We start from the raw sequence: 13,208 nt of genomic DNA, 5'->3' as shown, positions 1-13,208 counted from the left end.
TCTTTTATATTTTATAAACAACGTAGGTAGAAATCTCAAAAGAGAAAAATGAAAAATCTGAAAAAGTATGGTAAGATTGAAAAGAACATGAAATTAGTATGTTCTTTCCCTTGAGAATGAGGGCTTGGGCCTGTTACAAATAAAATTAAGAGTATGACTGGAGTTAGTTGAATGCTTATGTGACAAGAAAATTATAACACAGTAGGTATTTGTAGGTAGTGCAGAAATTTTCCTAACTTCCAGGGATGGTAACAAATTGGAAATACTGGCTTGATCTGGAAAGATGAAATTCAATGAGAAAAATATGTGCATTGTATTTTTGCTCAGACACCAGCACCAATAACTACAGAAAAATCCACTGACTGAATTCTGAGAAGTTTAGAGCTGTATTGGCAAAATTAACAAAAGGCATTTTGCAATATACAGTGTATTCAGAAAACCAAAAGAAAATAATAATTTCCTTCTCTAGTGAGTTTGTCTAACTATAGCTTTCCTAGTTTTGGATCAAATCCTAGGATCTTATGAGTTCTTTCTTAAAGTCAGTGATACTTCTCCTCATGAAAGAATGAACAAAAATCAAATTAGAATTGCAGGCTTCAGCCTGAAAGTTGAGACCCTGAAAGTCTACTGGCTCTGTGGAAACTACCGAGGTACAGAAAAAAAAAAAGCAAACATATATGTCATGGGGACAGCTAATTCTCCCAAGCCCTCTGGAATAAAAAAAAATCTCTAAATCACAATTGTACCATGATACAAACTCAAGGATTTTTCACAAAACACCACATATAAGCAGCATCCAGGGTTTCCAGACTTTATCTGAGTGCACAGCATGCCCTAATGCCAAAGAAATTCCTTTAGTCACAGTCTATACTGAGGTTAGGATTGTACGAGTCATCTACTCTCTTCAGTAATCAGAAATCATCCTAGTAGTAAAACGAGAAGTAATAATTCTTCTTTGTCATGGATTCAAATGTTGTTCCTTACCTTGTGTGGCCTGTATAGAAGGAGATTTTCCTCCCTTCTCCCTTGTTTCTCTGTCTGTGTGTGTCACATTAGCAGTATCCTGTGCAACAGCATATTGTTGCTCCTACCCCAAGAAGCTCACCCTTAGGCAACAGGTGGTTTCTGGGGCTCTGAACATCCTCAGGACTAGACTCATGTCCTGGTCCAACTTTGGCAGGTAGGAATGTGATTCATTTAATAATTGTAACAAAAGGGAAGCTTGTCTGAACAGTGGGAAGCACATGCTGCGCTCTATTTACAACGCTTTTTTCTGGGTGCCATTCCAGGTATGTATAACAGTTCTCCTCACAATGGGCACAATTTTCTTTGTCTCAAGTAGCAAGTAACAGTTTGGTGTTCTGTGACCAGACTCTAGCACATGTAGGGACACCGGATATGTACGATTCTGTGGTACATCAGTTTGTCATTAAGACTTTGTATTTTGCATTTGCAAAACAGTTTCTTAAGTTTAATGAGCTATGAAAGAAATGCTTAAAAGGTAGCACTTACCTTCCAAACTCTTTACTTGCCTGTATTGAATTTGTAACAGGATTGCAAGCATCAAGTTTGTCAATTATAGCCTACACTAAATCGGTCAAAGTTTAAAGGCTTACTTTGTCTGCTGCAAAACTTCATTCTATAGAATGAAGCACAGCGTAAATTCTAACTAGTCAGCAGCACAGGGAAAAATTATAACAGTACTTACTATTTATAGCTCATGGCGACATCCACAAAGTATTTTCTTCTCTGTCGATAGACGTTGTCTTTGAATCCCTTAAGCAAGAAAGAGGAGATTAATTTATAATAAAGACAGAAAATTAGCTGCAAGAACTGGAAAATAAATCATTAAAGTGTTTATTTAGTGCCTAATTATATTGTATTCTGATTAACATCATCTACTGGACTGTGAGAGAAAATAAGTCAGTGCTTTTTTCTGCCACAGGAGTATTTTCAAGGTAGGCTTGTGCACAGGTACAGCCAGTCATCCAAAATGTTGAAACACAGGAATTTTTTTGTTGCCATTCATCTCACTCAGATGTTCCTTGACCTGAATGGAGAGCTACATGCAGTCACAAAGCAGAATAATTGACATATCCTTAATACATCTTTCATCACTAGAAAACTCAAGTGCCCAAAGTTCAGAAACAACTCATTCTGAAGATGCTACTTCGGCAATTGCCATCTTAACTAACACATCAGGGACTGAACCATCAGCCTTTGGCAGTAAATATGCACATTGCTCCAATCTGAGTTACAGAGGCAAGGCTCTGCCTCATGAGCCGCAGCAGGCTCATACCCTTTCCATATTAACTACAAAGGAGCTGTACAACATACACACACACACCCCAGTCACTTACAACCCCGTCACTTACAACCCCGTCAGCTATTCAAAACTAAAACAAGATCTCTTCTATACCTATAAAAGATTTAGACACTTCAGGTTTGGGGCTGCAAAAGAGCTATCTATTTTCAAGACAGGACTGCCAATCTCCTGAAGATAAAAAGGGTAAACGGTTAAGTAAGTTTCACACTTAATAGCCCAGAAAGTGCATTTAAGTCTCCCTTAGTCGCAAATGGAAAGTAAAACACATTCTCCCCTTACTGCTCACACGCACAAACACAAACCATTGACGGGAATGAAAAGATGATGTCTTTTGATTCAAAAGGTTTGCCTAAACTTTAGGAAATTCCGAGAGGCATTGTAACTGCCCTGTAACAGAAGTTGTGCTGCTGGAGCAGACTAAAGGAGAATATAAAAAGACTGCAGAAAACCTTCAAGCCTCCACTCTCATACAGGGAAGCAAAGGTCTTATAACATCCTCCAGATACTAGATGACCTTTTTCCTTCCTTGGCATCCATCTGGCTATGGACTTTTGTCCATACCTATAATGAGATCAGCTGCTTCATAATCTCTAGGTTCCTCAAACATTTGCCTTATTGGACCCTGCGTTATTGTGGCCTGCTTTAAATGGGGCATAGCACTTCCCCTGTGAAACACTAGAGAAGAGTCCAGAATGACAATGACAAGTTACAATGAATGCTGCCTACATGTAAAAGCTTTTTGACAGGCAAAAAGTCCCTGAAATTTGGGGAAGTCTCCTTGTCTGCTTAATACCTTTTGACATAAGCACTGAATTACTCAGCTGCAGACCATTCACTAGACCAAACAGGATGGGAGGCAGCGCAGGTGATTTAAAAGTCTGTCGTATGTAATGAAATTGAGTCTGGAACCATTAACCAGTATGGAGTGAGTTAGAAGCTAAGGTGGTGCTATGCTGGTTCTATAAGAAGATAATTCTTTGGCCCTCTGGCATCTCCATACCACCACTAAGGAACAGAGCAGGCACCAGAACTAGGCTCTGGAAGGCCAATCACAGTTTTTATAGTTTTTCCCCATCTTTAATACCTAGTATGCTGCATAGGATAACAAACGGTGTGTAAATTATGTTTATAAGAGTTCCCCCAAGTGTAAAATATATATTCACATAATGCAAATGTCTTTTTTCATTGTCTATAAAACTGAAAGCAGATTTTCAGCAGAGCACTCAAGTAGTTAATGAAGGCACCAGCTCAGAACATAAAACAGTATCAAATTGCCCGTCACAATCATCAACTCAAGGCTAGAATGAGTTGCCATTAAGACTGAAATGTCATTGTTTGAACCAAATTACTGTTAATGGTTGAAGGTAATCAACAGTCTTCCATTCTGAGAAAATGCTAGGTAAATCCTAGTTTGTCATCAAGAAGTACACATCAGAAACCAGGATCCAGGCACGTGCTCCCCTAACTGCAGGCCCACACTGTGGGAAGGGCTCACACAGGCTAGAGGTGGCTGGGAACCAAGTACAGCACTTATGTTTTTCATGACCAATATAGCAGGCAGGTGTCAGCAGGGACAGGGAAGTGGGGCTCCCAAGAGACATCATGATGGCTGGCATAAGATGTCAGTTTGCCTGTGTGTGCACAGGAGTGTCTGTGCGTGAGCCCCTGCCATGGCAGCTACAGAAGCTGTGGAGTGGTTAGGACAGAAGGCAACAGTTTGACTGCTATTTCTGCACTACACACTGAGTCCTAAACGCAGGGCCAGCAGGAGTACTTGCCTCTCCTCAGCCAAGACAGTCACCAGGAAAGAATCTGCACCGGCATTGTCATATCATGGTACAACATGGATACATTACTAAAGAGTACCTTACACTGAAGTGATCTTTCTGGAGTCAGTTACAATATCTTTAGGGCTGTTTTTCACTGTCTTGGGCAATACCAAAAAAAAAAAAAAAAGTGTGACAAAAAACAGAGGAGACTATCACCTACAGCTGCAGTTTAATCTTTTTCTATTACAAGATAGTCCTATGGTCAGGTTATCTTAGTTCACTGCTTGCTACTTTCTTCTGGAAGTTCCGTACAATACCCGTTTAACCCAACTTCTTTTACTTTGGAGTAGGAGTGAATACAATTAGTCACCATGAGTAACTTTCAGCCAAGGGGTTCCAAAGTGGAAACTTTGATTCGTAAGAAGCAAAAATGTTCTAACACAAATTCTTGCAATCATCTGCCATCTAAAGACTCGAAGGTTAAGCATTAACAGGGATAAGCCAAGAGAAAGCCAAAAAAAAAAAAAAAAAAAAAAGAAAAACTTTCTTTTTTTGCCTTTTGCTTTGAGTACATCAGCATTACTGTGGCATATGGCTTGTGAGGAATGCAGACTTGCCTCCTGTCGTTGAAGTCAGAAAACAATGCAAGACACCTTGGCATCTGCTGCATTCAGGCAGAAACAGGATCATGTTGCACTGTTTTATTTTGTAATTATATCTCCTGAGTGCTCAGAAAGTCTTCCCTCATTCTTTCTTCTCTGACACTTATACTGATATCAGTTCTTATCTCTACTTGTGACAGTACCTAAGGTTACATTGATCCAAATTCTTCAGAGTCTGAAAGCTTCTATCAACCAGCTAATTAAAAACAAATAAGTGGAAGCAGTACAAAAGGGAACAAAGTTGCTCAATAGTGAGTAAGTTTTGCAGAGGACCTCCTTTTTTGTGCATGCCATTATACAAAAAAAACTAATTCACTGAAAACACTAAAGAGAACTTACAAAAGTTTGCACCTTCTGAAAACCATGTACTCAAAAAAAGTACTCAAAATCAGCAGTCAACAGACTTCTTATCTGACTGACTAATAAATCTGAACAAATTATCTACAATACAGTTTTACATTACACTTACAGGGTGATCTGCATCCAGCTCAGATCCATACATCAAAACTCTCTGTGAGCATTTGTCTAATTCAGATATCTTCCGGGGGAACCAAGGGACACAGTCGAGATCTGTAGAAGACAGAACGCGAGCTGAATATACTGGAGAGTATTACTGAGATACCTATGCAAAATGTTTGTCAGTGTCTAAACTTAGTGATGTAAAAGCAGCCTTGCCTTCCTCATCAGTCCAGATGTTTTCCGGTGGATTAAGAGATACAATGTTAGTTTGAAACTTGAGCAGTTGGATTAGTTCATTAAATTCTTTCTTACTGCAGTCACAGTCCACAAAAATTTCTACCTCCGAATTCCTTCGCTTGGATTTTCTTGATTCAATATGAACCATACTCACATGTTTCTCCTGGGGAAAGATGAAATAATGGATGAAATACAGACATTTCATCTAGAACAGTAATATTGACTGCATGTTCCTCAAGAAAGTTTTCCCCAGTTATTAAAAGAAGTTTTCAGTAAAAGTACTTGTATATACCTACTCAGTTAATTAGTGTTGCTTAATAAATATTAAAGACAAAAAATTCTGTACAGTGAATGTAAAAATAACTTTCTTCATTAAGTAAATATAATAGTATTAACTGAAGATTTAATTTTATTTACCAAGGCAAAGGACGATATTACATTCTAATCATTAAAAAGAAAAGAGTTGTTTTGCTATAAATATGAAATGCAATTTTATTAGGCAATGTGCATGATCATAATGTTAATTTAACTGAATTTTAATGTGTTTAAGTAAATAGACACTATTAAAAATGTATTACTTTAGTATCTTTTGCAAACACTTGAGGGAGAAAATATTTCTGTGAGGATAATTATATTTCAGTCCTCATCCACCTTTCTTTCACTAATTCTGAATGACCAGAAGTGATAATAGTAATAAAATGAATATCTAGTTCAATTTATTATAATTACCCCATCAGAACTAAGTTACACAAAAAACATGGATGTGAGAATAGTTTTATCATGAAAATTTTCCTATGGGTTTCTTCCCCACCACAATTACCAGTCTCTTAAGAGTGTCATACAAGAGACAACCATAATGTGTTAAAGCTAACCTGATCTAGTGTTGTAAGTCTTGCTTTAAACAGGAAGTGAGACTAGATGATTGCTTTCAACCAACACTTCTATTGATTCTTTGATTTTACCTTTTTTCCCCCCAGCCACAAACCCTCTGTTACATTTGACAACTTATCCCTCCACCTACTCAGCAATGCCAATAAAATATTTTTTGACTTCTCATATGGGGAGAAGCCTGTGCTTATATTTCCACTCGCCTGCCATATTTTGTATAAATGTCTGTTCCAGTTGAAAGTCCCCTGCGGTACAGCCAACCAGCACTCTGCTTTTACACCTCTGGATCTCTGCAGTACATAATTCTTCCACCGGCTGTCTCCGTAAGACATGTATAAGGTAAATATCCTTAGCTAACTCATTCACATAACAAATTCAAAGAAGGAAAATCCTCCACTTTGTACACGCTATTTGTAGATTATCAGATTAAAAAAAAAAACAAGCAGAATCATCCTGATGACCTATTCCTGAACAACATAGGCCCAGGATGCCCCTACACATTCTCAGCTGGCAAAGAGCTAACAATTTTTACATTCTCTTGGAAAGCAGGAAAAGTAGGTTTGATCTCCCACAGGCTGAGTAGAGTACAAAAACCTGCTCCCCCCTTACAGTGTCTGAATTGCTAGGTTAATATATGAATGGAGATGATAGCCTGGTAACATGCTCCGGCCACGTTTTAAAAGACCAGACTGAATTACGCACTTGTTCCCAAAAAGGGAGGGTTGATGTGTAAGACCAGGATTTCAAGGATGAACCCATTCAGGCATTTAAGCCAGAGCTGCAGTTAGATACTTAACCCTTGGAGAGAAGCAGTGCTGCAAACACACCTCCTTCTGCAATTCCTATCAGCTTATTAGGCATCCCCTGTTTCTGGCAAACATGCTGGCTCTTGGCAATCTTCCTCCTGAAGGTCTAACTCACCAGTTCCATGGCTAGGGAACCTAGGTATCTACATCAGCTTTAGGAACCTGGTCCCTGCACCAGCTCCTGGAAATAGGAATGGGGACGGACAGTGCCTCCACTCTTCGGGGGTTTGGCTTTACAAGTGGAACCCAAACCACCTCCTAACTTCCTCCTTATTACATTGCACAGACTGAAAAGCCTAAGACTTTCATCATACTACAATGCTTTAATTATCCTTAGACATGCCTCTAGGCTCTCTCCAATTTATTAGTAAGGTCCTCCAGTTCACATGCAATGATGGTTGAGTGCATATCTGACTGCATTTACAGGAATTACCAGCTTTCACCCCCAAAGTATATCCAATGGCACTCAAAGTCCCTGCCCTGCAACTAATAGCAGATAAGCAGTCTACAGCATTAGCAGCCTGACTGAAAACTACTGATTGCATGGGGACCTACATGTGAATAACACTTCACAGCTTATGCTCTAGTTAAACACACAAAAACCTGACACAGCAAAGCACTTACAGGTGCATTCAACTTTATGACCAAACACTGTTTTGGGGCAAGGCTGCCGTCATGATCTGGTTTTGAGCAGCTAACTTTGATATTCTGAATTGCTCTCTGAAAATGCCTCCTCCCACTGTGGTCGTACGGAGAACTTCGGCTCTAATTTAAGGTGTTGAGGATCACACTTTGGGGATCTTTAGATGAATGGTATGAACATCAGCATCACTGTCAAACTTGATTCCAGAAAACTCCTCCTGAGCTCAAAAAGCTATGCTGAATGGTCCATAAAATCTGAAGTTACACTCTACAGAAATGAATAAAAATAACTGCACTCCATTCCTTTAGTCAAGGTCCATTAATTTAGACCAACAAACAATCTGATCTCAGTATCTTCCCTCAGTCCAGTCACTGTAATGATTTGTAAGGTTTACCTGGAAGAGTCGGAGAGCTTTCACCAATCCACCAACTTCATTCTTCAAAGAAAACACCACAGCTGTCTTCCCACCTTCAGAAACAGATTCACTTTTCCCACTTCCCTTATTCCCTTTCTTTTCCTCATTTTTCCCAGAACTTGATCTGTTTAGCTACAAATAGATAAAGAATAGCATTATTTCAGATGCGAAAGGACATTTCTCAAAATTAAATCACACTACACAAAGAGATTTTTGTCAGAAAATAGCTGAACAGAACTCATTCAGACTTTAAAAGGTAGTTCATTTACTTCAAATTAGTATCATAGGTCAAATGCAGCTGTTAGAGGTAGTTGCATCAGAGATCAATCCATTAAAAAAGCACAAGGAAATACAATATGAATGCATGGGATACAAATATAATGACATTATTAAGGCTATGCTATTATTAGTAATAAACCTGGACTGAATGGAGATGGCCTGAATTACTGCAAAACCACTATTTGAAGTGGTGCTATTCTCATTTGTACCAGCCAATTTACAATGATTTATACTGGTCTGTATTTTTGTATTATCTATTAAATTAAAAACATAAAGTTTATGTTCTCTGTTGTACTACAGTTAATGTTGCCATGTAATGTCATTTTTCCTGAGGAAATAAAACCTGTTGCTTTTATAAATTAGGACAGAAATAAAAGCTTAGACTTCATCTCCCTTAGGAGATGAGCTGGCTGATGAACTCTTGGGGGAAAAAAAAAAATCACAACATCCCTGGTAAATCCTACAACCATCTCTCAATTTGGGGCATGAAGACTTTGCTTCATGCCAAATTTCAGGTAGTATTTTCAAAAAAAATGCATTTTTATCAGCTTAAGTCTTGTTGAGATGCCAACAGTACAGTGAGTCGGCCTTTATAGACAGTTTTGATAACACTGACCAAGATTTTCAAAAAAAAGCTGGCATTTTCCAATACCAAGGTTGAGACTCCTAGAGAAGTAAAATCTCCAGTGAGGCTGCTAACTGTTCCTTTGAAAAAAATGTATCACCATGATAAGGGCACTAAAAAATATGAAAATAGAAATCAAGAATCATATAGAACTATTTCACATGGATTAGACTGTTCTTCGGCAGTTGTTAAGGAGCAATGAAAGGGAAAAAAACCACCAAAAATGGACTGAGTTTTCAAACAGGTCTCACAACACCTGATGAAAGCCAACTTAAATCTCTAGTCTCATTTTTTCATTATGGATAGGAGTGCCAAGGCAGGTTATCTCACTTGCATAATGTCTGTAGACCTGTGACAATTCACTTCAGCAGTGTCTCCCAGCACTTCTAGAAGAGATTTTAAAAGATTTCATCAAGTGCTCCATCACCCAGCAAAAAAACGGTAAGTCTGATTCCTTTTCAAACTGGATCATCTAAAACAGATTTTTTTAAAACAAATACCCCTCACAGTCACTGATGAAATATCTGCATCACACCCGTCTCAGTGCATCCACTTCCAGTTTGGCATGCCAAATTGGCTTACGTTTTTACTCTGTCTTAGTCCACTCTGAAATACCTCTCTCCTCCGGAAAAAGAGCCTACAGTTCTCAAGTCAGCTCCCACTGTATATTCTGAGATATTTTTTAAGGCACAAGAACGCAGGGAATTAGAAAGAGGACTAGTTGAAACGAGACACTTTTTGATAAGTGTCAGCTTATCAAAAAGCCACCCTGTAAAACAGTACAGATGAAACTAGACATGCTTAAACTAGTTACTCAGCAGGCTAAAAAGCCTGTGGTCTCTTCTTAGGCTACACAGAAACAATCCAGACAAACAAGTACGTCTGTGGATGGATTTATGAAGGGTATCAAGCACTTTTACTTTTTAGTGACTGGGCTTATATAATTGTGCTTGGGAGGCGGTTTGCTTAGGGATGGGTTTGGGGAAGGTTGCTTTTGTTAGTTTTAACTTCAATAATATTTGGGATTTAGCTGAGCAAGTTTGCACATATATCAAAGGACACAAGCTCCACACGAAGCGAGTTTTTACAGCATCTGTGATATCTGCGATTTTTCACTGTGTGCTGCTTTCTGGAAGCTGCGTACAAAGAAGAGAGTATTACTGAGTATCTGAGAATCTCAATACTCATCGATTCTTGCGGGAAACAAGAGCACTTGGCACCTCCCAGCAGCACCTCACGGCTTCCCTAATACTGTCCATCAGGCAACATCTGAAGTGATGACCCCAAGCCGCTCTCAGGCATATGAAAACTAGATTGACTAATTGTTATGAGCCCAGCAGAAGAGGCTGTGATACTGCAAGAACTCAAGTGTTATCAGCCATACTGGTTAGCACACTTCATGATTAAATAACGATTAGCAAATCAGCTTTCGTAATGATAATGAATTATCCGGAGCAAGTACAAGTACTCAGGAACGGCAGAAAGCTCAGTGAAGAAAAGTAACTCAAAAACAGACAGTAAAACAAATACACCCCATTCAGTTCAGTATTACCACTAGAAATAAAGCATGCACAAGCAGGCGTAGTGCACATTTCACTGTAATGACGAGGGACCAGTTCACAGCCGATATAAACCGGCATCTTCTATTGATTCTACTCAAATTATTTCAATCTGCACCCACTACGGATCTGGCACCAAACTTTACAGGAGGTAAAATTTTCATAATTGTAAACATGCAACATATTCAAACCGGATTATCAGCACTCATTAACATTCTCAGCTGTTATGAATGCAAGTTTAGGGACGCTTTCGGGGCAGGGGCGCGGCGCAGCGCCCGCCGCGCCGCTCCCCCGCGCCCAACGGCCGGCGCACGGCGAGGCGCCCCGCTGCCCGCCCTGCCTACTTACGGCGAGGCCGCGGTGCTCCTCCGGCGGCGCCGAGTCCAGCGAGAAGCCCCTGCGCGCCCAGTACTTACTGGCGAACATCATCATGGCGGGCTGCATGGGGCCGGGCGGGCGGGCGGAGCGGGCCGGGCAGCGCTCTGCCAGCGCCGCCGCCCGCCGCCTCCTTTTATACGCCCCTGCGGGGACTGATGGAAACCTGATTAGGGGGGCACTCGCCGGCGGCTGACGAGAGCCGCGATCAGCGCTTACCTCAGCCACCACCTGCGCGCCGCGGGACAGGCGGGCGGGCTTCCCCCTCTCCCCCCCCGCCCCGCGGCGGGCCGCGCGGCGACGCCATCGCCCGGCGGCAGCCGAGGGCCGTTGGCGCTAAACGCGGCGCTCCGCACCGAGGGGCGGCAGCGGGCACCCTGCGCCGCAGCCGCGGAGACGCCGCGGGCAGCCCGGCAAAAGAACCTAAACTTGCCTGTTTGGGGGGCCTGAGGCCCTAAACCTGCTGTTTTTCTCCTCTTTATATTTGCCCGACTGCACAGGCACCCCTGGCGCTTCGCCTTTGCGGTGCCAGCGAAAGCCCCGCCGGTAGGGGTAAGGCCCAGGCAGGGCTCGGCCCGGTGCCCTGCGAGGACCCTGCCAAAACCACCCCAGGACATCCAGGGGGCCAGGGCTGGCCCCAGGGGACCCACGGGGAGAAAGGGGCCCAGGGGCAACAGAGACAGAGACGTGAAGGAAGGTGGCAGAGTTTCCATACAGAGAAGTCCTAAGGAGTTTTTCTTCCACATGAGCTTTGCTGTGAGGAATTCTTTCATGTAGAAACTCATCTTCTATTTTGGAAAGAGCTCTTCTGTGAAAAGCAAAGTATTAAGGGATAGGAAATGTGTCTTGTCCTGAAAGACTTGGTAAAGCTCATTTATTAAAGGGTGATAGTACTCCACTGAAAGAGACTCCTTAATTGGAGGAAGCTCTTTAATAAGACTGCTATGGCTGCAGTTTCTACCTGTGGTAGATGAGGGCCAGAGTCTAACCCTAATACACTTCTAACCACAGCATCAGTAAAGCAGTTAATCTTCTATGAATGCAAAACAGGCCCGTAGGCTTCTTGGAGGTCTTTTCCTATTTATATATAACTTCACTTGTCACTGAAATAGTCATGTCTCTGGGGTAAAGATAATTTTTCTTTTCCAGTAGCACAAAGACAGACAAGCTTACTACTTAATTTCAGACTACGATAAGCTTGGAAATCTTAAGTGAGCAGATGGTAATTGCTCAAACAATAATTTGACTGCACTGTTAAGGTCTCAGTCTCAAAAATCTACTTGTGAAATTGTTTTAGGATTTCTTAATTTCTTTTATTGTAACAGGCATTTTGTCACTTACCATTGTCAGTTTCTCTTCCTATTCTTTTTTTCTTCTGCACTTTCCACATTTTCCAAAGCTTTCCTATAACAACAACCCTTTGAATAAATAAGTTACCTTATACAGTGTAGAACTGAAGAATTGATAGCACTGCTGCACTAAATTTCATTCAAATGCATGTATGTTTTTCTGTTCCAAGACACAAGCAGGGGAAATGGTCACTGCTTCCCCTTCCAAATCACCAGCGATGCTTTTTTCCTGCAGCCTCCCTGGACAGGAGCAACCTAGCTCAGTGTGATGACTGACATCAAAGCCTTAACTGGTACATATACAGATCACATAGTCTGAAAGTTAAAATCAGATCAACTGAAGCTGGAACACCGAGCACAGAGCTGCACAAGGCAAGTAGCAGGACATATCACTCATAGTCCTAAATTTCATGTCACATGTCTAACTCTGAACTGCAGATCACCTCCATTCACAACTTCAATGTCTCTAGACTTTCTAGAGTCAGCTTCTTATAACCAGTGATTACATATCTGCATCATCACAGAGTTCTTTTTATTCTTAAAAAGAGACCAACAGAGAAGCACTTACTAAGAAGAGACCAGCACAGAAGCTTATAGTCTAAACCTGTCCTTGTCCATCAGGTGATTCCTTTCTTAAAATGGAAGGTTTGGACTGGTTCATAGCCACCTCAATATGTGGGAGGCCTGCAGCAAACCTTTTAACCTCACTTTTCCAGAGTTTCCCTATGTCTAAAAAAAGGGTAACAATTCTTTCTTCTGCTTGACAATAAGATTCTAATGTCTGTTAGTTGTTCTACCTGCTCCTGTAACCTAAGT

The 13,208-nt window shown here is 41.0% G+C and overlaps 1 protein-coding gene across 7 annotated transcripts in view; it reads right to left on the bottom strand.

Moving 5' to 3' along the window:
* TPH2 (tryptophan hydroxylase 2) overlaps positions 1-11,410 on the bottom strand; it is a 97,613-nt gene extending 86,203 nt beyond the window's left edge. For 5 of the 7 annotated variants that reach the window (XR_010388410.1, XR_010388413.1, XR_010388416.1 and 2 more), the window contains exons 1-5: positions 11,017-11,410; positions 8,185-8,337; positions 5,433-5,616; positions 5,227-5,327; positions 1,709-1,776 (exon numbers count right to left, since the gene is read on the bottom strand). Coding sequence is in view for 2 of the 7 variants with exons in the window: in XM_064509142.1 (XP_064365212.1) it covers positions 1,709-1,776; positions 5,227-5,327; positions 5,433-5,616; positions 8,185-8,337; positions 11,017-11,112 (602 nt within the window). In the remaining 5 variants the exon portion in view is untranslated. The remainder of the gene's footprint in view (positions 1-1,708; positions 1,777-5,226; positions 5,328-5,432; positions 5,617-8,184; positions 8,338-11,016) is intronic. The other 2 variants (XM_064509142.1, XM_026100300.2) reach the window with 2 other exon arrangements.
* Positions 11,411-13,208: the final 1,798 nt, after the last annotated feature.

Source organism: Dromaius novaehollandiae, chromosome 1 (assembly GCF_036370855.1).
Source record: "Dromaius novaehollandiae isolate bDroNov1 chromosome 1, bDroNov1.hap1, whole genome shotgun sequence".
In the NCBI taxonomy this organism is placed as follows: Eukaryota; Metazoa; Chordata; class Aves; order Casuariiformes; family Dromaiidae; genus Dromaius; species Dromaius novaehollandiae.
The sequence above is the reverse complement of the archived record's forward strand: the minus strand, read 5'-3'. Positions and strand labels throughout refer to the sequence as shown.